The following is a 23,970-nucleotide window of genomic DNA, read 5'->3' on the forward strand; positions in this document are numbered from 1 at the left end:
AGCTCCCTGTGGCAGGCGAAGCCCGCGGCGGGGGGAGGAGGAGGAGGAAGGCCTTGCGTGGCGACGCGGCAGCCCGCGCCATCCCATTGTTTGCCCCAGTGGAGCCGTGGCCACGTGGGCGAGTGCGGTGAGGCCGGCGAGGGGACCCGCCGCCGGCACGGTGGGCTGTGGGGGGAGCAGCCGCCCCCAGCAGATGCTCGGCTCCAGGCGAGCACAAAGCTCGCAGCCCTGCCCTCCTCTGCTTTCCGGGGTCTCTTCGGAGGAACAAAGAGGGCGAAGGGCCGCGAGCTGCCGTGCTGTGCCGTGCCGGGGCGGCCGGCCGGCGGTGAGGCGTGGGGGGGCTCCCCGTCCTGCTGGGGCGGGCAGCGGGGAGGTTCGTTAGGTCAGGACGCCGTGTATTGGGTACGAGTGAGGCTTTCCTGTTCTCCTGATCATTTCCTTCCTTACCTTGGAAACTTGGATTTTCTCCTACCTTTTGTTCCCTATTTTTCTCTTGTAAAGCCGTTCCTGGATCTATTGGAAACAGCTGCCGGAGCTGGTCCCGGGGAACGGGCAGGGGGCTCCAGCTCTTTCTCCTCTTTCACTGTGCCTGCTCCCGCGGCAGAGCTGGCACCACCTGAATGGCACTTGGCTGTGCGAAACCCTCGCTGACAGGGGTGCTCTAGAGAGGAGCTGGGGGAGCTGCTGCAGTGGCATTTAGGCCTGTTTTTTCTTGAGATCCATATAAACAGAGGGGATGGCAGAGGGAGAGGTGCAGCTCCTGGAGCAGCTCGTGCCCGCCCCAGTGCATCCCAGCCCGGCTGGTGCCGGGGGTCTGCCCCGCTCTGCCCGCAAGGACCACACGGAGCAGGCCGTATCCCCGTGAGCATCATGCCAGCCACCTCGCCAACAACCCGCTTGCGGGTCAGGTTATGAAACTCCCGCTGAGGCTTCTGCTCAGCCCTGACCACAAGCACATCCCCCCCTTATTTCCCGGCAGCTTCTCCCTCCGAGTCCTGACCCTGCAGAGCCCCAGGGGAAGACCCCCCCCAGGGCTGGGGAGCTCGACGGGGCGGAAGCGGCACTTTCCTCCGGGCTGGTGGGGAGCGAAAACGGCTCTTTGCAAGTAAACAAATACCTCGCCTCCGCCTCGCTTTGGTGTTGTGTTTTTTGTTTTTTTTTTTTTTTTTTCTCTCTCAAAACTCCTGCTGATGGCCACAAGTGCCAGGAGCTGAGTTCAAAGCTACAGCTGTGCAGTCACGGGGATTTCCAAAATACGGGGCGGCTGCTTGTGGGTGCCACTTCCCACGTGTGGTGGGACCCAGCTGCCCCCCCGCCGCCACCTCCTGCTTCCATCCCCGCATCCCACGATGGTGACTGCCATTCCTTGTGCCTGGCCGGGGTGAGAAGGGCACCTGGGGGCCTTTGGGTAAGGTTTGGGCATGGGTGGGGCACAGCTCCTCCTGTAGTAAGGCCAGCTTTTCTTTTGTCTCAGGTTTGTATCATACATTTTTTCGGAGAAGAGGGGAAATGCACACTCTCCTGCCTGAGTTCAATGCTGTGTGCTGGAGGCCATTAATATCAGAATTAAGCAAAATATATGTGTGTGTATGTAATTATATCTATGCAATATGCAGCATTAAGAAACACATATGGATATAGATAGACATAGGTGCACGTGCCTATATATTTGGTGCTTGGCTGGGGTGGCAGTGCTTCACAGCTGGCCACCAAGCGCTCTCCTGCCTGCCTTATCCTTCCTCCTTCATGGCCATCACCACCACGACCCTTGGCTTTTAGCAAGGTGATTTCCACCTCTGTGTTCCCCGGCTGGATTGGAGGCTGCGGGATCTGTCTGTCCATCCATGTGCAAGGCAGCACTGCTGCAGCCTGCCGCCTCAAGATAAAGTCCAAAGGAAGACCTCTAGCTGTGTCTTAAGCTAACATTTTCTTTTTAATTTTTTTTTTCTTAATGTTTCTGCATCAACCCTTGAACATTTGATCTGGCGCCTCTCCCCCCGAGGTGCGGCAGCTTTCTGTAGTGAAAATGAGCTCTTGCTGCCCCTCCTGCCTGCCTCAAACAGGGTCTGGGGCGGGGGGTTTTCCCTCCCATTTTCCCTGGATTTAGGCTGGTTTCTTACAACCTCACAGGGCTGAGCTCGCACCTATAATTGGGATTTTTTTGGCTACAAACCGAAGCAGAGGATGCACTGCAGCAGTTCTGACTCGCTGCTGAGCGTGACTTGCCCAGCATAGCTGGGGCACCGACATCCCATGGCGTTCCCAGCGGGCACACCAGACCAGAGCCAGTCACTCCTACCTGACGTGGGTTTTCTCCTGCATCCTGTTTCTGCCCCAGCTCCCACCTGTGTGGCTGCCATCTCGCCCTGGGCGCCTGGTCCAGCACTGATGGGTGCCTGCCAAGGCGAGTGGCCGGCTGGCATCCCCTTTCCTCCCAAAACATGCTTGCTGCGAGGGTGTCCCAGGCCTTGGCTTTGCTTATTTATTAATTTCTGGCAACTGTAAGGGGGAAAAGCCCCTGCATCACCCCCATGGGCAGCTAGCGGTGCCTGGCTCTGCCCTCCCTGAGCAGGCAGGATGCTGCTGCCTGCCTGGAGCTGTTCCTTGCAGCTCAGCCTCTGGGCTGGGGAGGAGCTGGGAGCTTGGTTTGTTGTTTTGGCTTTTTTAAAGTGAAAAAAAGGCGGTGCACGCTTAGGAAGGGGGCAGGGCGCTTCCTCACAGCGCGCCCTGGTTTGGGGTGGGCAGATAAGGCTACAGCATCGCGCTTGGCTCCGCTCCCCTGCCAAAGCCTGGCAGAGCATCCTCTTTGCCCTCCTACTCTGCCCTGCCCTCGCTGGGTGCTTGTCCCCTTTTTTGGGGGGAGCCTCATTGGGATAAGGGCAGCCTGTGGGGCACTGGGGCTGCTTTTGAGACCCCACATCCCCCTGCCTGGAAGCCATGCTTGCAGCGAGGAGGAGGAGAGGTGCTTCCCTCCCCCTTGGCTCCTTTCTGCGGGAGAGCCATGCAGCTGGTGGGGTGTAAGTCACACCCGGCCTCCCCCCGCGCCACCGCCCATCTGCCTACAGGGAGGTGAAGCGGGGGGGAGTGTTGCAGCTGGTAGCGGTGTTGGGGTGACTCTCCATTGCAACTTCAGCCCCCTTGCCCCCCTCCTGCATCCCCAGTGGCTCTGGGAGGGGGCACGCTCCTCCCCGAGGAGCAGAACCTGGGTCTGCCTGTTTATGATGGAGACCAGTTGGCTGTTGGGGTCTTTCTCTGGAAGGTGTGAAGCAGGAGGTAGGTCTGGTTTTGTAAGACTCTGTTGAGGGTTTGAGGCAGGGGCAGCCACATCTCAGAATGCTTCGTCTCATCAGGGGGCTTTTGGCAGCGGTGTGCTTGGTGGGGTATGGCTGGGGATGGGGGTGGGAGCTCACAAGGCAGCAAATGCTGGTCCATGTTGCACATGGGCATCCTCAGGCCAGCTCGAGGGCTATTTTCCATGGAAAAAAACAAACCAGCTGGTTTTCTTTTATCCTGGACATTGCAGCGCTTCACACCTTTGCCAGTGTCCTCTGGAGAGGAGGTCCGGGCTGGAGCTCCCAGGGCTTGTTTCATCATTAAAAAGATATTTACTTGCTTGTCCCGGAGCCCTTCAGGGTGTTGTGGCACATCCTGACAGCTTGTCTGTCCTTACCTGCAGTCATCAAGGAGTTTTCAACATGACTTATATAAAGCCTTTGTACTTGGATTGCTCCACCGTGCTGCACAATGGCTTCTTTGTCATCCTGCCAGCTAATTAATTTTAACTTTTACCGTTGCTCCAGCATGGTGCACCGTCCGCCTGGTCCATTTGAAGCTTCCTCTCCACCTTAAGTGTTTTCCAAGCAGTTTGACTTGTTGCTGCTGGGAGAAACCAGCTGGCCTCGCTGGTGCTCATCTTCTGGAGAAGGAGCTGCCCTCGCGCCGCTGCCAGGGCTGGGGCTGGTGAAGAAAAAGCCATTAGGAGGCTCAAGTTTTCTCCAGTGGCTTGTTTCTCCTAGCTGGCAGCTGAAGGTCCCCCTGGAGAACATCCTCTGATGAAAATAACAGGCTCTCGCTCCCCGGCCAGTGATTGGCACCGCATGTGTCTCGCAGCCAGAGGTGAAAGCCTTGACTACGTCTTCAGGACAAAAGCCCTCGTGCTTGGGAACGTATGTGTGCTGGGACATGATGATAATTATTTCTGGAGGGTTGGGCTCTGTTCGGTTGTGTGCTGGAAACAAGGTGGTTTTCCCTTGCATCCTCTGAGCAAACCACCGCAGCATCCCTGGTGTGGGGGAGAGCTCGCTGCTGGTACCCCAGGGATGCTCGCAGGGGAGCAGAGCATCTGCCCAGTGCTGCCCAGAGAAGGACCAGGAGGGATGTGACACCAGCTGGGTGTCCCCAGGCTGGTGGGGTGGGATGAACTGGGGTATTGTCTTCCCCGGGGAGGAGGGATGGAGATTGTCGCATGCATAAACATCAGCTGAATTTGCAGCGATGGGGTTTGTGTGAGTGGCGCTGTGGCAGGGGGGATCTCCCCTCCGCTCGGGATGGGGATGGTGGTGGGTCAGGGAATATGGAATTGCTGTCTTTGTGTTTAATCTGGTTATAAGGACGGCTATTAGAGATAATGAATTTTGCCTGTCCCCGCCACTGTAATACAAGAACCCAACTGTCTTTCAACACTGCGAAGGTCACTCCTCTTTATTTCTGGTTGTAAATTTTGCTGGTTACAGATGTTTGGGGTTGACAGACACGGCTAATTAAATTTCTCCCGCCAGCCAGTTGGCAAGGTGCAGGGGTGCTGGTGCGGGAGTGAGGTTGGAGGGCAGGACCGGAGCAGGCAGCAATGCTGGCAGCCCCTTGGCATGGTGGCCCAGCCGTGGTGGCCCAGCCACGAGCCCATGTCACTGCGGCCCCAGAGCAAAGCGGAGCCTGGGTTTGCATGGACCCTTGCACCTCTCTTTATGATGATTTTGGAGCAGTCTGGTGGGCAGAAGGTGGCCTTGGGAGCAAGTTCCTGTCTTGCTGCCCTCATTTGAGGGGAATCCAGCAGGAATTGTCACAGTTGCTGTTCCCACCCTGACCCGACGGTGGGAAGGGGGATGCAAAAAGGGGGATCTCCTAAATTTTTGCTATCAAGCGTCTTTTGCACCAGCGCGAGCGGAGGCTTTTTCTTTCCCAAAGAGATTTTGATGGAGGGAACAAGGATGGTGTGTTGGGTGGCAGAGCCAATACCCCATGCCAAATTAGCACCTGGAGGGGTGGAAGCCCCTTTCCCTGGGGCACGAGGCTGGTTTGCTTCCCGGTGCTGACCCTGCCGGGCAGGAGCCGGCTGCGTGTGCTGCCTGCGCGCTTGGAACGCAGCACGTGCTGCCGTGCCTCCCCGGCTCCGCTCCCCCCGCGTGCCTGATTTATGCCGCTCCACATTTTCTCCTCGTTTCCATGCCTCTTTCTCCCCTCCCTCCTTTTTTTTTTCCCTTGTGCTGCCTGTGCATCGCCTTGCTCCTTTTTTTTTTCTTATTGCTTGCAGGCCTCTCTGTTATCCCAGCAAGCTGCAATATTTGGGGCTCCCTGCTTGTGTGCATTCAAAATGGGCTTTTATTCTCCCAGAGGAGGGGACCATGGTCCCTTCATGGTGAGGGAGTATTTTTATTTTATTTTATCATCGCAGAGCACAAGCTGTGCATCTCCGTCGTGGATGCTCCTGGCCCTTGGTTGCAGCAAAACTGGCGGGGTGGCCACAGGCGCCCATCGCCTCCATCCCGGCGTTGCTGCCGGGCACAGCGCCGGCCATCTGTCCCCTCCTGCACGGCGCCGGCCTGCCGGCTGCTTGCCGTGGTGGCAGGGCTTGCCCAGCGTCTGCAAGGCCATGAGGGCTTGTATTTAAAAAAAAAAAGAAAAAGTTCCATTTTTGCATTGTTTGCCCCCATTTCATATGCGCAACCTGACTTTTTGTTGCTTTTTTTCACCCCCCGCTGCCGTGCCAGGCACATCGAAAGTTTGCTGGGTCTCGCGTGCGTGTGCGGATGCCGAATAATTTTATTAGCCGCCTGGAAGGGAGCCAGCGCGGCGTGCATCGTGCGGGAGGCGGCTGCTGGGGCGCCTTTTCTTTTATTTCCCTTTCCCAGCTGCCCCCCCTTTCCTCCGCCGGTCTCCCGTGGGTTGCATCATCGACATTATCCTTTTGTTTTATTTTTTTTATATATTTCTTTTTTTTTTTTTTTTTTTTTTTGCTCCTTAAAGGGTTAAAAACGATGGGGAAGTTCAGCTAGCACTTGCAAGATATGGTTGCCTTAGCAACAGGCCTCCTAATCTGGTAGGTGACCTGAGAGACTGTGGAAGATGCAGGGGTTGGTTTGGCATTTCATTATTTCATGAGGCTGCGGCTCTCCAGCTGGTTCCCTTCCCAGCGCCGCCGCCGCGGCTGCTCCCCCCGCCACCGCCCCCGGCATTCCTCGGCAAAGCCCGGGGGGGCCGGTGGCACAGTCCTCTCCCCAGTCCCCTCCCTGGGTGCTGGTGAGTCCTGGGAGCTGGCGCCCGTGTTGGGGAGAGGGCTTCCCGCAGCCCAGCTGCTAATTATTCAACTTCGGGGGTTGCAAAGATGGTTTCCTGTCTTGCCTTCCCTCCTTCTGAAGGATTCGCCGTGGTGGCCTGGTGAAATAACCCCGGGAGCTGGAGATGCTCTTGTTGGCACTTCCAAAACCCAAATTTTGGGGTCCGTGCTGCTCTGTCGAGGTGACACATGAGGAGCTGGGGCTCGAGCGACAAACTGTTGGGGCCCAAAGAGGGGAATGTGGCTCTGCAGCAGTTGTAAAGGTGATGGAGATGAGATGCAGGGGTCCAGCAAGCATTTTTGGGGAAGGAGGGTGGGTTTGGGAGGAGCGCGGTAGTGTTATTCCAGCTGCTTTAGGCTGCTCTGATCTCATGAGGCCAGGTGAGCACAACCAGCACATGCCCTCGTATGGATGGGCCAAGACCTGGGCATTTCAGTGCTGCAGTCACGGGCTTGTTCTTCCTTTTTTGTTTTTTTTTTCTTTCTCGGAAATATCCTCAAGTTGGCATTTCCCAGCACATTCCCTTTTCCCTTGCTGTCGTGACTGCCCCGTGCGAAGCATCGGTGAGTGCCTGCCACTCCTTGCCAGCGATGAGGCTGTCTAAATTAAACTGCATCAGAAAACCTCCCTGCCAAATATTTGACCTCACCAAATCTCCCGGTGCTGTTGGATGGGCACTCAAACTCTTCTGCTTGCGCAGTCCCACATGGGATTCAGACAGGCATTTATCACCCCCAGCAGTGCCCATCGGCACAAAACTGCTGCAGCCTGGTCCAAATCATCATTGAGCTCTGCCAGGATGGCCAAGCCGCTCTCTGTGCCCAAAACCAGGGTCTTTTCCTCCTCACCGTGCGATGCCGAGTGGTTGCAGCGTATGGCACTGCCCTCGGGATCCAGCCACGGTGGCTGGGCAAGGAGACCTCCAGGGAAGGGAGGTGTCCAAGGGGCCGGGGCCAAACTCCCTGCAGATACCAGGGGAATAAAGGGGCCGGGATAGTGCTGGGAGCATCCCAGTCCCGTGGATCCTGGCGGTGCCGACCTCTTTTGTTTTTTCCCCCTCCTGCTATTGCACGGCGGCAGTGGCAGCTGCCTGCGGACACCGGGGAGAGCTGTCTTTGTTTATCCGCCTCTCCAGCAGAGCAAGAGCGGGGATGCTCTTGGATCGAGGTGCCGATCTGTCATCTCCCAGGTTTTATGCATCCCCAGACAAGAAATCAGCAGTGCAAAGCGCAGACTTTTTGTTACTTATCGCCGAGCTCTGTGCAGAGCGTGGCTGCTGAAAGCAATCTGGTGTCTACAATGCCCAGATTTATGGTTTCCCAGCCTCATTCTAGGTGTTGGCTTCCACCGGGAAGCAAGAAAACCTGGTTTGAGCCATTGGTGTAGGACAAGAAGACCATGGCGTGCTGCAGCATCGGACCAAGGCAGGTCTGGTCCCCCAGCTGGCAAATGCCCGCAGAGCCCGTCATCGCCCTGGGTGGGACAGCATCTCCCTTGCTCCGTCTTAGCCAAGAGAGACAGGAGGACCAATGTGCCAGGGAGCCAAAACATGGCTCAGCTTTCCCTCTGGGTCTCCTCTGCTCGGGGCATGCTTCTCTGACCCCTTGCCTGCCCCATTGGGCAGAAGCTGCCCCTCGATGAGCAGGGGATGAGCCGTCAAAAGGGAGGAAATCCAGACGAGCCAGCAGAATCCCTAGAAAGTCCTTTTTTTTGATCGCTTCATGCCTCCCCACCATCTCTGCTTTGTGAGGCTTTCCAGGATTTGTCCCTCTTGATGGGGATTTCGGGCAGTCAGCCGGTTCCCCAGGCATGGACAGACAGACGGACTGCTGATCAGCTGGCATGCACTGTCCATCCGCAGAGCACTGTGCTCTGCCTACCAGAGGCTCTTGGGTCTCAAGTGCAGGATTATACATGTTTTTTTAAAGAAAATCAAAATTCCCAGGGAAAATAAAAAAAAAAAAAAGCCGTCTCCCCCCCACCTCCGCCCTGCTGAGAAGCGGCTCTGCGATGGTGGCTGGAAAGCGAAGCCGTAAGTGTTGCGCGTGCCATCTGCTCCGCTTGGATCGCGGGAGCGGCTGGAGCCGGCGCAGCCTCGTGGGGAGGGGGGGCAGAGCTTGCTGGGGTAAAGATGGGGTCCCCCCACCCTGTATCCCCCCAGCTGGGGGCTTGGTGGTCCTCTAGGTAGGTTTGAAGCCCAGGCTGGTGTGCTTGAGCCCCAGCTGGTTCTGGTTGGAGGTGTCCCATGGAGGTGGATCCCCAGGGGGGTCTGCAGCCCCCTCCTCTGCACCTGGGAGGAATTGCTCCCCAGGTCATCCCCGGGACAAGGATAGTTGTGGGGTAGGATGAGTCCATGCAGAAGGGAATGGGCAGGTTTTGGGTGCTCAGAACCTGTTTTTTTTAAGCATTTGCAGCTTCACTAGCTGCCTGAGTTGGTAGCACGTGTTGGCGACTGGGTGCTCTGCAGCATAGGGTGCATCTCACGGGGACCTCAGGCAATCGCTGTCATGAGAGCAGCTCAGCACGACACATCTGGTACTCCCAAAGGAGATACTGAAGGAAAACTCCCTCCCTAGTATGGAAAAATTTTAGGCTATCTCTGAAAAGAAATGTATGCGTTTATTTGTGGGTTTGCTTTGGGAACGTCTCTGGGTTCCCATGCAGGTTCCTCCACAGCCGGGCTCCTGCTGGCTCTTCAGCTGGGGCCACTGGAGCAGCTGGGTTTCCCTCTGCTTTACCTGCTTTTTACAAAACTGGTATTTTTTTTGAGACCTCCTAATGGGTCGAGCCAGCAGACGCAGAAGTGGGGTGCAGAGGGAGCCTGGGCTTTCTCCCTCCAAAGGTAGCAGTGGTTGCTGCCTGTCCTTGGCAGCCATGCCAGGGGCTCTCCGCCTGCCCAGGGGGGCTCATGCTGGGTTGCGGTTGGTTGGGTTGTTCTTTACGGGGTTGTCAAGAGATGAACATCCCCAAAATGTGTGATACCCAGCCTGGGAGATCAGTTTTGACTGCAAGCACGGCAGCCGCACAGACCTGAATTGCCTCTTGGCTTGGCTCCACCACCAGCGTTTTTGGTGTATATATGTAATTTTTTTTTTTAAATTTGTGAAGGTGCTCAGAGGTAGGGGACTTGGAGTGGGAGCCTGGCGCTTTCCCCCTCTTCCCATGCAAAACAGTCGCTCCTCTTTGCCTGCCTTCGCTGCCGATAGAAAAGGCAGTGGCGGCGTGGGTGGGTTGAGCTGAGGGAGAAGCAAAACACTCTCCAAACAAAACCAGAGGGCTCGTAAGGAGGGATGGGAAGCCGAGGGAGGGCTGAAGTGGCTGGGGGAGGTGTCTGAACAGGGGGCTGCAGAAGGCTTTTGGTCTTGCTGGGCTTCAGGACAGGGTGGAAGGAACCCAGCTCAGTGTTTTCCCGTGCGTGTTCCCAGCTGGTGTGCATGGTCAGACCTTTGCAGGGGTTTCTGGGGTTCAGCACAGGCTGTAGTGGAGCCTTGTTAGAGCCCAGCACTTTATTGGGGAACTTCTTTGGAGCCCCAGCTCAACCCCATGGAGGTTACGTTCATAAGACACGTCCTTCTCACCAAAATCCATCATCCAGGAAGCGCCGCCGTGCCAACAGCATGCCGGCTCTCCGGAGATGCCCTCCGCTGTTAGCCATCCCACCTCGCCAGGTGCTAATTGCAAGTGGCTCGTGGTGCGGCGCTTCACTGGCTACCCCTGAGCCGAGCACTCAGAAATTCGGTAATTGGGCTGGAACAATTATTTTTGGCTTTTGCAGAGGGAAAGGCTATAAATAATCACCCCGCGAGCTTGTGCGGTGACTTTGCAGCCTCCGTGGAGGGGGTGTGTTGGGTTTTTTTTTGCTGCCGTCCGGCTGGCTTTTTCTTGGCGGCTGAGAGTGGGAGACTTATCTGCAGAAAATGCAATTTGAGTTGATTAAAGAAACTCCTGCCATTGGCCCGAGCTGCCAAACTTTCTGCAGAAACGGTTACGCTTTCTGAGAAACAGCCCCGGGGACCTGCCGGGCTGCAGCCTGGCCCGGGGCAGTGGCGGTGGGGATGGGGAGGAGGAGGAGGAGGGCTGCCCAGGCTTGGGGAAGGAAAACAAAGCGGAAAACAAAGGATGCCGGTCTCGGCGGCATCACACCGAGGAGGACTTGCCGGGAAGAGGTGCGGAGGAGGCAGTGGTGGTGGGCACGCTTCTGTGCTTGCACTTCTCTGATGGCAGCAGCTTGCACAGCTTTCAGACTAAGGGCTTTTGGTCATTATGGAGCCAGGCTGGGTTTCAGCCGGGGACTGATCTGGAGGTGAAAGCTTCTGCATCCCGGCGCCCATCCCGCAAGCTCCCACATCACCCATCCCAACACCCGTCCAGTTCTTGGGAGCCAAATCACAACAGCCTCAGCAGAAGCAAACAGCATCTAGCGCACCTTCTTTTGTAAGCCCTCTGTCGCATCTAAAATAAATTTGCATCTAAATTGACAAGCTGGTTTTAATGTCTTCTGGCTATATAGTGCTTAAAGGCCCAGGCTTCCCTCGGAGGTGGGCGTGGGGCATCGTCCCTGCTCATGCAGGGTGCTGGCATGGTGGCATGGAGCAGTCCCAGGGCAGAGGTGGGAGAGGCACGGGATGACTGCTTGCAGGGAAACAGAAGCTTAGTTTTTTCTTTTTTTTTTTTACATATTATTGAAAGCATTGAGACTTATTGACAGGCTGGTGGCTGAGGATGGACAGCTCTGGAGGACAACAAGCCGGGCTTCCCTCTGGGGAACGCTACTCTGTGCCAGGCTGCTTGTACTCTGGGTACCATGCAATGCTCTGGGTTTGCAGGAGCATATCCCGCATCTCTCTCCTTGCCCGCTGGTGATTAAAACACGTCCCCATCGTACATACAGGCTGTCAAAGACAACAGCCGTAAGGCACCGATATCCTGGAGCGTGTCGCTTTGGCCAGTGCACCCATTGGTACCCAGGTTTGGGGAGCATTGCTGGGGCTGGGGCTGGAGCTGGCATCTGCACAAGGGACCATAAAAACAAGCATATTGGGAAAGGCTGCGTAGAGCAGAGCATCGCCTGAGCAGTCTCGCTGTGGCAGCTTTCCTTCATCATCCATTATTTATTTGATCCTCTGCAAAACAAATTCACTCCTCAGCACTGATTCTGATGACGATGCTCATTTTACAAAACAGGTAAAAGGAACTGGTTTTGTTCCCGGTCTAAAAGACTTCAACGAAAAGGTGCGTTTCCCTACCGCTTTCTCCCGCAGCCTGTTTCGGTGTCAGTGAGATAAATCTGCAGGGTTTTAGGGTGATGAAGGAAATTTTGGAGTCTCAAACACTGAAACATGGGGCAATGCTCTTCCCTGGTGTCCAGTGCTGTTGATCCCCATCTTCCTGGGACCCACAAGGGTGTTTGTTGTGGCTGGACCAGGGAGGACCAAGATGCTCAACTTGCCTCATAGCTCACAGCTTAAGCTTTCTCAAGGGGAGAGCTGCATGTGGAAGGAAAAGGAGCTTTATCGGATGCGTTTCCTCCCCATGCGTGCTGTTGGAGAGCAGCTCTGCTTTATGGGCACACGAATAAATACACGCTTGGGGTTTGGGGCCAGCAGGGTGGTTTTCACAGGATTATTGGGGATGTCCTCAGTCACACTAGTGGCCGAGCCAGCTCTGCTTCGCTTGCACCAAACAAACCGGAGCCAGAGCGGTGGGCTGAACGCCAGGCTGGGAAGTTTGGAGGGAGGAGATGGCGCGTCGGAGCCACGTTCGTCAGGATGGAAATAACTGTCAGCCCCATTCAATCTGTCGCCTTGTTCCCAGGGGACAATTGCAAAACAGGATTACTGGTACTTAAAAATTCATAGAAAACGTTTCTTATCACAACGTCATAATTGTTATGACTCAGAAGAGTAGAATTGCCATTTTCCTGTGCCTTTTTCCCCCCCTCACTTTTGTTGCATACCGAGTCCCTCGCTGCAGCTGCGGAATTGTCAAAAAAAAAAAAACCCAAACCCAAACCAGGGCGATGCTTTATTTTATGCTAACTGCTGCATTTGACTTGAAAATGATGTCCCACTGGGTCTCGTGGTCAGCGTATTACGGTGTGATGGATGGCTGTCAGAGCGGCGGTGGCTGGCAGATTGTAATGGGTGGAGGAGAACAGATGCCCGGTGACTTCAGGGGCTTTAGCAGAGCCCGGCACTGAAGACTGGAAAACAAAAGCAGATGGGAGGGCTCTGCTTGGGCTAACTATTCTTCTCCGGCCGTGTGTCAGGGAGGAAAGCTCGTCGGGCGGCCGTGTCCCTTCTGTGCTGTTCCTCTGCAGTGAGCTGGGCTGCCCGATGAAGCCACGGGTGAGCCCCACTTGACCTGAGGCCTGAGCCTACGTGCAAACCATCACTGCAGATCTCTAAAGGGCAACCTTTCCCCCCTCCCCGAAAGAACAGCTTGCCTTTATGTAGTTCGCACTCCATTTGACAGTTCCTGTTAACCCTTGGCCCTACTGATGGATCCAAGGCGAGACCCGGGCAGGCTCCGGGGGTTGCTCTTCTGGAGGGCAGCTGCCATTGTGTTTTGTACTCTGCATCGTGTTTGTCTTTGAAGTTGTGCAGGAGGACTATGTGAATTCGAGCCATGCTGGTGGACGGAGAGCAAGCCTTTCCCGCAAAAGCCTGTTTGGAATAAAGCCCTTTGCAGGCGCTGTTCTGTGGCCCCTTACCTGCTCCCCGTCCCATCTCTCCTGCAAACTTTCCTACACTTTCTACCCCTGGAAAGGACTTAGAAAAGATTCTGCCTTGCCCTGTTTCTCCACTCACATCTGTATTTCCTCATCTTTCATCCCTTTGCTCTCCTCCCATCCGTCCGGTCCATCCAAACTTGGGCAGGCGGCTGCCGTCTTCCCAGCTGGCACTTGCCGGGGATTGCAGGGTTAATGGTGAAATTAAATTTCACTGCTGTTTTTAAATTAATTGAATCATCAGCGTGGGTAACGGGAAACAGTGGTATCATAATGTATTTGATATGGGTCTTTAAGTCAGCGTTTGCTGCAAAATCTAGAGTGCTAGATCTTGGTGGAAGCGATGGCTAACTGATATATTGCAGTTAGGTCCACAGTACAAAGGCTCCTGCTACGTCAGGTCATAAAGTTGAGTTGGTTTATGATACGGCCATTTTCCCTGTGTGCTTCCCATGGTGCTCCTAGATCATACTCAGAAAAACCCTGCAGTTGGCAGGAGCCAGTGGTGCTCCTAGCTCGTCCCTCTGGAGAGGCACCAAACCTGTAAGAAGATGCCCTTTTGGGTGGCAGAGCAGCACTGAGGTTTTGCTCCCAGGACTTTCTAAGTTTTTTCTGCTGGAAGAAGCAGCCACAGGGGAAAACATCCCTTTTCCTTGAGGAAAACAGCAGAAAGACTTTTATTGATTTGCAGCAACATCTGGACTTTCCATACTTGGTGGCCCTGAGGTGGCTTCAGGACATGCCTTGGAGAGGAGAAGCTACCCAGGCTGAGGGCCAGCATCCTCACACGACATCTGCACCATGCTGGGGACAGAGCTCCCACGCAGGCCATCATATGGGCTCCTCTTCTCTTGTCCTTTACCTGGTCCAGCATGGTGGGACTGCATCACAGCATGGTGCCTCATGGTGGACAGTGGCACACCGATGGGTTCCCTCTTCGCCAGCACTAACAAAGGGCTGGTGTTAATTAAAAAGTGGAAAAAAGTAAACTTTCAGCATATGTGTTGTGGAGCTGCTTGCAGGTTTCCACCCATGCATGGTTCCTGCATCGTACCCCAGCAGCCTGGGACTCCCTCTCGTCAGCCCCTTGCTCTGGAGATCGCAATTGTGTAGATGACCCCCGTGTGCTCCTGGGCAGCGTATGGCCATGTTGGCAGTGCTGCCTTTCACAGCCAAAATCTCAAGGCTACTTAACCAACTGAAACCTCTTAGAAGCTGCCTTGGTATGAATATTGATCTTCACATTTAACTCTGCTTTGCCAAGTTGATATTGCCCAGGCTGGTGTTGTGGAGCACGAGCAGGCTGCAAGACCACAGCTGGCTTTGGGAGCATGGTTTTGGGGGGACACCAAAAAACCTGGGTGCTGAAGAGCTTGTTCTAGTGCATTGGTTTAGATTTTGTGTTAAGACTTGCTTATTATTTCTGCTAGTTATGTCTCTAATGAGGTGAGACGTGCCATATGTTGTCCGCAGGGAGGGAGCCCCGCAGGTGGGGCGGGGGCCAGCCCTGTGGGTAGATGCTGTGAGGAAGAGCCTCAAACTGCACCTCTGACTCAGTGAGCCAAAATGCTAGCTGGTCCGGCCGTGCCATGGGCGTTGGTGCACACATTGTGCCACAGAGCCAGCTGCCCACTGGTGGCACCTTATTGCTCTTCATCTGCTCTTGTCTTCTCCAGCTCCTGGCAGTTTTTTCCTACCATTCTCCTCCTTCCCTTCTCTTACCCCCAGCAGGTTTTTGGTCCAAAAGAGCAGGATTTGGGGGCTGGGTCCAGCCATGCAGCTGGAGCCGTCCTGTGCCTCCTCGCAGGAGAAGCATCTCTGGCCCCGATCTGAGCAGCCCAGGCTGGCTGCTTGGAGCAGGAGTTTGAAACGAAACTGTATCACAGTAAAGAAATATTTATTGGCGAGTCCTGAACTTAATTTGAACAGGGCTCTGCTGTTTAAACAATTGTTGGAGCCATAAACCAGAAGCCCTTAATTATGGCTAATTATTTTCTGTGGTGAATCTATATGCAAGCTCATCAGCATGAGGTCTCCTCTGAAATGCACCAGTTGCGTGTTCAGGCATCATCTAGCCTGAATGTCCCTAATAAAATAAGAGGCAGAAGTGTTGCCGCTGGCCTGGCTGCCTGACCAGACAGGAGCCTGCCTGCCTGCCTGCCTGCCTGCCTGCCTGCAGTTTCTTTAAAACCAGGGGGTCAGAGCACGGTGCAGGAGCCTGGACGTTTCCTGGGCAGGCGGCTGGGGACCCGAGGGCAGGAGAGAGCAAGACGGGAGCTGTTTGGGATGTGGACTTTAAACTCTCCAGCATTTTGGATTTGTTTAAAAACCAGTTAGGTAAATATTTGTGAAGCAGTTGGGATCCAGCTGCGGGGTCGGGGTCGGGCGGCACTGCTGCAGCCATGTGGGCTGGTCTCTGGCCTCCCATGGACCCCATCCTTCCCACGGCAGGAGGCACGTCCATCCTCAGCCCCATCGGGGAGATGGCAGAGGCAATGCAGAGCGCTTGGCATCATCTCATGAGCCTCGTTTCCCTAGGGTTTGGGGTAAAAATGGGTGCTTAGAGGTCTGTCCCTTAGGACGTACCGACGTGATGCTTTGGTGGGACATATTTAGGACAACTCTCCTGGTGAGGCTGCTGTGTGCATCCCAGGGATGTCCCTTCTGTGCCACCCAGGGCACTTTTTGGGGTTGGCGGTGGCCTTGTCTGCTGAACCTGGAGCTCCTGCCCCGTGTGCCCCTGCGGGAGGGCGGCTGCTGGGGGAGTCCCGCTGGGGATCCACGGCACGTGCTGGGGCAGGTAGGACCTTGCAGCACTGTGGCTTATGAACGCCAATGTCTCGGGAGGATGGCAGGGCAAGGCTGGCAGGGCGGGAGGAGGGCACGGCATGGCGCAGCGCGGCATGGCAGGGTGCGGGGGGAGCGGTCCAGGCTGCCTGTACACAGCAGCTGTCAGCGCTGCTGCCTGCGCCCGCTCGGCCCCAGCCTCTTCCTCATGGCACAGATGGTTTTAACACTTTCCTGGGCCTTTTTTTCTATAATTAACTCTTGTTTGCAAGTGGGAAGACACTTCTTTCCTTTTGGCAGAGCCATCAAACTCTCCTCGGCGGTGCGCTTTTTTAAAGCCATCGTGTATCTATCCCCCAACTGCAGTCTGTTGTTTTTACCAGGCTCTTTTATGGCTCTGGGCTGCTCCCCCTTTTTTTTTCCCCTTGCTCTTGCCCGGAGGTAAAATCCACAGGGATTGCAGGCGGAGGAGGCCCCAGCTCCGGGAGGGGAGTTCACAAATCCAGCCAAGGCAATACAAAAGCCGGTGCCCAGGGAGGGGGGAAGATGGAGGGGGCCCTTCCCTGCACCAGGAGCCTTTGAACCCCCCCGCTGCAGCTTTGTGCGGCTTAATAGGGTGCTGCTTGCATAAAGGCCCCTCGTCCCTTATGTTGCTTCCATGCCATGGCCAGGAAGAGTTTTCCCAGGAGGGGCCGTTGCCCACTGAAATGCTGGTGGGTGCAGGGGGCTGCTCTGGTGGGTGCCCCAGTCTGCTGGGACAGGGGGAGGGAGAAACCCCGCAGACCACCGGAGCTTCGCCGGCATGGCTCGGGGCTGCTGTCAACTCGGGGATCTGCAGGGTGCCCCAGGAGGGGTGGGCAAGGGAAGGGTGTCCTCTCCAGCTTGTACTGAGGCTTAGAAAAATTAACTGGAGTGCCACGGGGCATCCTCTGCCTTTTGGGGAGCTTGGGGTTTGCCCGCAGCTCCCCATGGGGTTTGGGGGTGTTTTGCTCCCAGGGAGGCGAGGGGCAGTGGCCATCAGAGCTGGGAGATTGTGGGATGCTCAGCTTTGGGGACCGAGGAGGGTTCGCCACGGGGATGAGGCCGCAACCTGGCACCTGTGGGCATGTCACCATGGAGAGGAGCGTGCTGTCAGGGCCATGCTGCCGGTACAGACCCGCCGACGGTGTGCCTGGGCTTGCATCAGGGTGTAGCGAGAGCAGCTCTGACTGTGGGGAGCTGAGGGGCTGCTCTTACCTATGGATGTCAAATGGTGGATGTAAAAAAAGAAAGACAAAAAGCCTATCAGGAAGTTCACATCGGCAGTTCCCGGCCATGACCACCATGCCCGCCCCCTCCCTCTGCTCATCCTCCCGTCCATCCCTCGGACTCTGCCCACCCACTCTGTAACCAGGTTTTCCCCGGCGCTGCCAGTCTAAACAAGACCTTGCAGTGATGCTCAGTGCTCTCACATCGCTCCCTCCCCCCTCTGCTGTCTGAAAGCCTGGGGCTAATTTTTTTTTTTTTTCCCTCTTGCTCTCAAGACTTTAAGTTTTCCTGGCTCACGTACTAGTTTATTGCTGGGTCAGGGGGCAGAGGTTTGCATGCTGGTTTTATAGGGTCCCTCCAGAGCCGGCTTCAAAAAGCTCCCAGTTCATAAATGGGGGGTTTGTATTAACCGCCTTATTTTGATGGGGAGAGGTGCTTTTAGAAGTGAAATAATTAATGTTTTGTAAGCTTTAAGGGTAAGGTAGCTTGGAGTTTCATCTAAACAAACTGCTCTGTGAGCATGCAAAAAAAATGACTAATTTAAAAACCACATTTTTATCAGAAATCCTCCCCTAGCCCGACGTGCACCTTGTCAGGTTGCTCTTTGAGTTATACAACCCCGCAGGGACTTTTCCATGGGGAAGCCCCGTGGCTCGGCTGTGGCCGGACTGCCGCTGCCAGCAGTGCCAAAGCAATGTGGAGAGCTGGCGTTAAGGTAAATAAAACTTGGGGCCACTTTGGAGCGGTATTTCCTATCCCAGGTAGGGGTAGGCAAGAGAAAGCAGGGCTGGAGGCAAGGTGAATTCCCTCCCGTCCCATGGACACACACCTCTTCTTCTCTAGAACATGCCGTAATACTTAAAAGGCTCTGGCAATTAAACTTTTCCCATTCACCCTCCTCCTCCTGAAAAATCCCAGCCTACCAGGGAAGATCTGCGCCCCTTCCAAGCTAGCTTAGCCACTGGCTTTTGCCGGGTGCAGAGAAAACCACCAGTTCTTGGGAGGAGCACTGAATTACAAGCTGGCTTACGTCAGATTTACTCCTCCTGTCCTTTGCTCTAGCTGCTCTATTAATTTTCAAATGCCTCAAGCAATTACCAGACCTGGGAAACAGTATTTTTGGGAGCAGCACCCACAAATAACTGCAATAAATAAACCCTGCTGTTAAAAAGGGGGGGTGGGGGAAATGGACACAGGGACAGCACGCACCTGGGTTTAAAGAGTATTTTTAGTCAGAAGCTGTGCATACACAATCTCTTGGGGGGCTGCTGCAGGGAAGCATCTCCCGGGGGGCTGCAGGGGGGCTCACACCCTTTCCCCACCCGTACACAGCTTTTGAGGTCCAAAGCACTGCTCCCGGGGGCATACGGGGTGCAGAGGAGTGGCAGCGGGTGCTTCCCAGGGGCAGGTTTGGGATGTGAGGGCTCCATATGGCTGGAAGGGATTAGCCCGGAGGATTAGATGAGCGGAGAGGAGGGGAAAGTTGCTGCAATTCCTCCCTCCCCAAAACCCCTCATCTCTGACCGCCAGCAGATGTGCAGGGATGATTTCTGGGGACATTTAGCACTGTTTGGGTTTTGGCTGTGCCCCCAGAGCCATGGCCCAGTCTCTGTGCTGCTGGGGGAGAGCGATGACCACGGCCCGGGGTGGGATGCTGCGCTGGCAGGTGATGAGGGAAGCTGGGATTTTCATCCTGCCGCCACCTCGTACCCACGTGTTGCGTTTTCCCTTGAGCTTGACGCATTTCAAACTTGAGCTGTTTGCTCAAGCTTTAAGCCCGCCCGGAGAGAGCGTCGGTGATGCTTGGTGCTGCGACACGCTGCTCGGACAAACCCGCTCCCCAGGGACCAGGGATGAGCGAGCCTGGGATACGGCACTCGGGAGGTCGCGCGCGGTGTGACCTAATCAGCAGCTGTCTGGGGCTCGGGGAGGGTTGGCACCGCTGCTGCGGGACGCAGGGGTGCAGGGTGCTCTGCAGCTCCATAGCTCCACAGCAAAACATTGCGTGGATGCCAGGGTGCAGGATGCTCTGTAGCTCTGTACCTGGGCAGCACTTTGGTATAAAGCACTGCATGGAGGACAGAATATTTTTACCATTTTTAAAACGTCACCCTGGAAATGGTAGGAATCGTGCTGAGGCGCGATGGCTTTTCTCCATGCATGCCGGCGAGAGCATCACTCAATCGCAAAACTCATCTTGCTTGGGATTGGGGTTTGCTAATGGCTGCCTCGTGACACCCTGGTGTTGCCATCCCAGCAAAGGCTCGTCGAGGGCTGGGTTGGCTCTCAGAGCACGACCGCAGCCTCACGAAGGACTTCCAAGCCCATACTTGCTTCTTGGGATTCATCAAGGGTGCAGAAACCTGGTGGGCTCATCATGGCAATGCTCCCAGGAGGGTCGGTGCTATAGGATGGGTCCTATAGGATGAGTGGTGTTTGGGTGATGGGGAGGACAAAAGCCAATAGCCATCATTGCTACAGAATACAGGAGTCGTCAAAATTGGCAATAAGTCCATCCATCCTGGTTAATTTAGGGCTCTGACAGGCCACCCTGGGTCTGGCCACAGCGGTGCCAGCTGCTCCTGTGCAAAGTCCACCGCCTTCCTCCCCATCTGCCTCGCCAGGGTTTATATGAGGTGCTGGACTTTGTATCCGCGCAGCAAGTCACAGCCCTTTTTTAAGTCAGCTGCCACCTCCGCCTCAATTTAAGGCTTTTCCATCCTCCACCAGCATATTTAATAGAAGATGCTGAGCAGAGAAGATGCTACAAAGCATCTTCAAACATCAACAAAGCCACTTTTGTTAAAAATGAAGATTTTTTGTTTTGTTAACGTGCCACTTTGTTAGAGGAGGGGATTTGATTCTTCCTTTTTTTATTATTATTATTGTTATATTTTATAATTTTTTTTTAAAGGCTCGTTGTGGAAAAACTTTACTCTTCACAGATCAGCAGGCACATCCATCAGGGGCCGCTGCGAGCGGGGACGGATGCTTGACTGCCTCCGTAGGTACACAAAACCCGTTTGAACGCCTGCGAAAGGTTACGGCGGTGCTTTTGAAGCACCGCCGTAACCTTTCGCAGGCGTTCAAACGGGCTTTGTATTATTACACGAAGATGGTAGCCGTCAGCATCTTGTCGGGGACGGGCAGATGGCGTTCACCTGCTCCAGACCAACTTCTTTCGCCCTTTGCCTTTGGTGTCGGGGAATAATACCAGGGCAGCTGCTAGCAGTAAAATAGGCTTAAGCAAATGGGATATTTTGGCATTCAAGTGCATGACAAGAATGGGAGTATTTGCATTAATTCACTCCTCTCTTTCCCTGCGGCGGGAGATGATGGAGAAAACGGGGATGTTTTCCCGCGGGGCAGAGCCGGGTCCTGGTTTTCTCTGGCTGGCCTGGGAGGGGGGAAGCACTGGATGCTGTGCCAGGGTGTCGGTGCTCCATCCCGCAGCATCCCTCAGCATCGTGCTGCCCAAACAATGGAAATAAATGTTTTTCAGGGGAGGTCACAGTGTTTCCCGCTGCACTGCAAAGGCAGGCACTGGGGGGGGAGTCTCACCTCCTTCCCTGGATCCAGATGAAGGTTAGGTACTGGGCATCACTCTCTCCCCATCCAAACTCGCAGCTTATTTTGTATTATTTTTGACTGCAAACAGCAACCGATGAGATCGGCTAGCTGAAACACATGGTGGCAAAATAAAAAATATATTCTTATCTGCACCTGTCTTTAATGGGGAAATCACTGCTGGGCGCTGGATGCCTTCAGGGTGTTCTGCGGTGCGCCGGCTAGCCGACAGGATTGGCAATATCCTCGTTAGTTGTTAGTAAATCCTTTGGACAAGTTAAAACTATGTTTTTTCAAATGCACATGGTGCAATGGTGTGGCGTTTTTCTAAAGCCATGGATTATATATTTTTTTTCCTCTTTTAAATTAGATTACCAATTTAAATCTAGCTTTTCTTATAACCCCTTCCAAAATTTGCTTGGCAGTTTCAATGTGGAAGAAGGCAGAAGGCACAGGAGTGGTGATTTGTACAGGCACTGGGAAGCAGAAGTTGCTCTGCCAGCGCCAGCAGCCTCCCTTGCACCTCATCACCAAATTATTACTATTCTTCTAAGAGGGAGGCATTATTTTTCCTTAATCTGGGCTTTTCAAAGGCTGGTAAAGGAGAGGACTTGATTTCAGCCGTGGTGCTCAAGGCAGGGATGGAAGGCGAGCCAGTGCACATACCAGCAAGCATCCAGCCATGCAACCCCACATAATTACACCCCAACAGCAGCAGTGCAAAGTGGAGGGCGTCACAGGGAGTAAACACCCATCTGCTTTAACCATCACAACTTTGCAGAAAACTCTGTCAAATTACTTCTCCTGGTGGCTTTACTTGCTGGGGCAATTTCCCTTTCGGTTTTAAAAGTAATAATAATTTTTAAAAGTCTGAAATTAATCTGCAAGCTTTGCATAAAGCTTGTGTAGGTACAGCAGGAGCAAATCCAGGGGGAACCGCGAAGTGTCTGGTGCAGGAGAAAACACAGGTCATCAGTGTGAGGAGCTGCATGGCGGCGGCGGCCGGGCGGCCCTCAGTAGAGCTGAGCATCCCGCGCTGATAGATGAGCAGTAGATTAATAGTCCTAAGCAATTGCATTATCTAATGAAAATTTTATATAATTATTTTATATAACTTTTTTGGCAGGTGGACCCTGAAATGGATGGTATTGATTGCTGGAAAAGAGCCTGGCCTGTCTCTTGCTAGAATTATTAGAGGAGAATGGATAGTAATTAATACCTGTGTATTTACAGCATTTTCCAGGCTGCTAATTGCACGAGATCCATTTGAGCTGTTTGGCAGTGGGGAGGATTTGTACACTGGTTTTAAGGTGTGGGCTGGACATGGGTCTTGTGCCAGGGAAGATGCCAGCAGCTTTGCCACTGCTGACGCCGAGCTGGGACCTCGGCTTCACCTTTGCTCCAAGCTGGGGAAGGGGGGGCTCAGAGATGCCTATGGCAAAGCATCCCTAATACCAGGGATGGGGTGCATCCGTGCACCCAGCCATGCGGCGTGAAGCACCAGAGCACTCTCCTCTGCAAAGCCCTTCCTAAGTCAGGGGAAGCACTACCAGCACGCCCGGCTTAACTTCCCAGAAGTTGCCCTTTGTAAACCTTTCCGTACACACGTGTGTGCAAAACCGAGCCTCATTGCATTTAGTCTGTTTTACACCTCCCAAACTTATCCCTTCCCTTCCCCCCACCCCACCCCTTTAATTCGGTTGCTGTGAAATTTTTGCAACCCTGCCAAGTTATTTCCTTGGGATATATTTAGAGAAAGCCAGCTCAGCAGAGAGCGCTGGGTGTTTGCGTAAGGATGTTTGTAAATGTTAGCAGGAACGCTGTCGGGCTGGCGGAGCAGATGTCCACGAGATGCTACCAAGAGCCTTATTTACAAACTTGTAAATGACTGAAGGGGTTTCCTTCCCAGGGATAAGGGGGACGCCGACTTAAGAGATTAAAATCCTATTGTTTCGTGGCTGGAGCTGCTGTCTCAGATTATCCTTTACAAGGGGGGAGCTAAAAAAAAGCAAGCCCCGTATTAGCTTGAAACACCATTCAACTGTTGTGCCTTTTTTTTTTTTTTTTTTTTTTTTAAAGCTCAGGAAAATACAGGACTGAGGGTTGTTTCTTTTTAAAGGAGGGGAAAATAGTGGCTGAGCGTGGCTGTTCCCAGCCAGGGTGTACGCTAGTGCTTTGTGTGCCGGGGCTTCCCGTGCCGGGCGGCTTGCAGGTGATGTATTTAAAATAAGCACAAAAAGCTTGTGCTATCATAGAAGTATAATTAAGCTGAACTTGTATGCCTAGCGTGGTGTCCCATGAGAGCACGGTGATGGCGTTTGGGTGGTATGCATGGTGGTACTGCTACAAGCCCATTTAATTCTTTTTTTTTTTTTTTTTTATATTTTCCTCTTGCCAGTACGCAAAGCTTCATCCCAGCCTCCTCTTACCTTCTCTTAAGCTAAAATAAACCAAAACCAGTTTGTTTTGTGTCCTGGAGCATCCAGCCAAGTGGCTTGCACCAGAGGAAGCAGGATGGTCTCCGGCGTACCCTGGTTGGGGAGCATAGCATGCCCCAAAACCACCCTGAGCCCACCCAAGAGGCTCTGCAAGCACTGTGGTTTTGAATTGGGTGCCACAGCGGGTGCTCGCTGCTGGCACGTGGGCTGGCGATCACACTCGCATCAGCTGCAGCAGGCCAGTGTTTTATTTATTTTCATGCACGTTGATGCAACACAGATGCTGGCACCAACCCGCGGAGGGGACTGATGCAGGAGAGCATCTGAGGGCTCGGTCCAGAGGAAGCCGTCGGCGTGCCGTCCTCCCCAGCGTTAATCGGGTTACTGCGAGGTGTGGGAGGGTTCTATTATTAAATTTAAAACCTGGCTATGTAAGATGAAGGCAGCTTTAATGAGATGAAAAGGCTTAACTGGAGTCCAATTAAATTCCATATTACCTGTTTACGCAGCCTGCTTGAGTCCTTACCTGCACACTGATTTCTTCCTTAGGCTCCAAAGCCTGTGCTCTAGGTAAAAAAATAAAATCAAAAGAGACTGATAGATACCAACCAGATCACCAGCGTGTCCTGAGCATCTCCACATGCTC

The 23,970-nt window shown here is 54.1% G+C and overlaps 1 protein-coding gene across 5 annotated transcripts in view; it reads left to right on the forward strand.

The window, feature by feature from the left end:
• The window catches only part of SSBP3 (single stranded DNA binding protein 3), a 54,230-nt gene that overhangs the window by 7,310 nt on the left and 22,950 nt on the right, over positions 1-23,970 (forward strand). Inside the window, exon 1 of one of the 5 annotated variants that reach the window (XM_087730305.1) lies at positions 3,904-4,166. The exons of the other annotated variants lie outside the window; for them this stretch is intronic. Within the exon in view, the coding sequence (XP_087586431.1) occupies positions 4,053-4,166 (114 nt within the window). The 5' untranslated portion in view covers positions 3,904-4,052. Of the gene's footprint in view, positions 1-3,903; positions 4,167-23,970 lie in introns of those variants that run through there. 5 annotated transcript variants of the gene reach the window in all.

The sequence above is a fragment of the Nipponia nippon genome, unplaced genomic scaffold (genome assembly GCF_047370975.1).
Source record: "Nipponia nippon isolate SJK-2023a ecotype South Korea unplaced genomic scaffold, ASM4737097v1 scaffold_5, whole genome shotgun sequence".
Classification (NCBI taxonomy): domain Eukaryota; kingdom Metazoa; phylum Chordata; class Aves; order Pelecaniformes; family Threskiornithidae; genus Nipponia; species Nipponia nippon.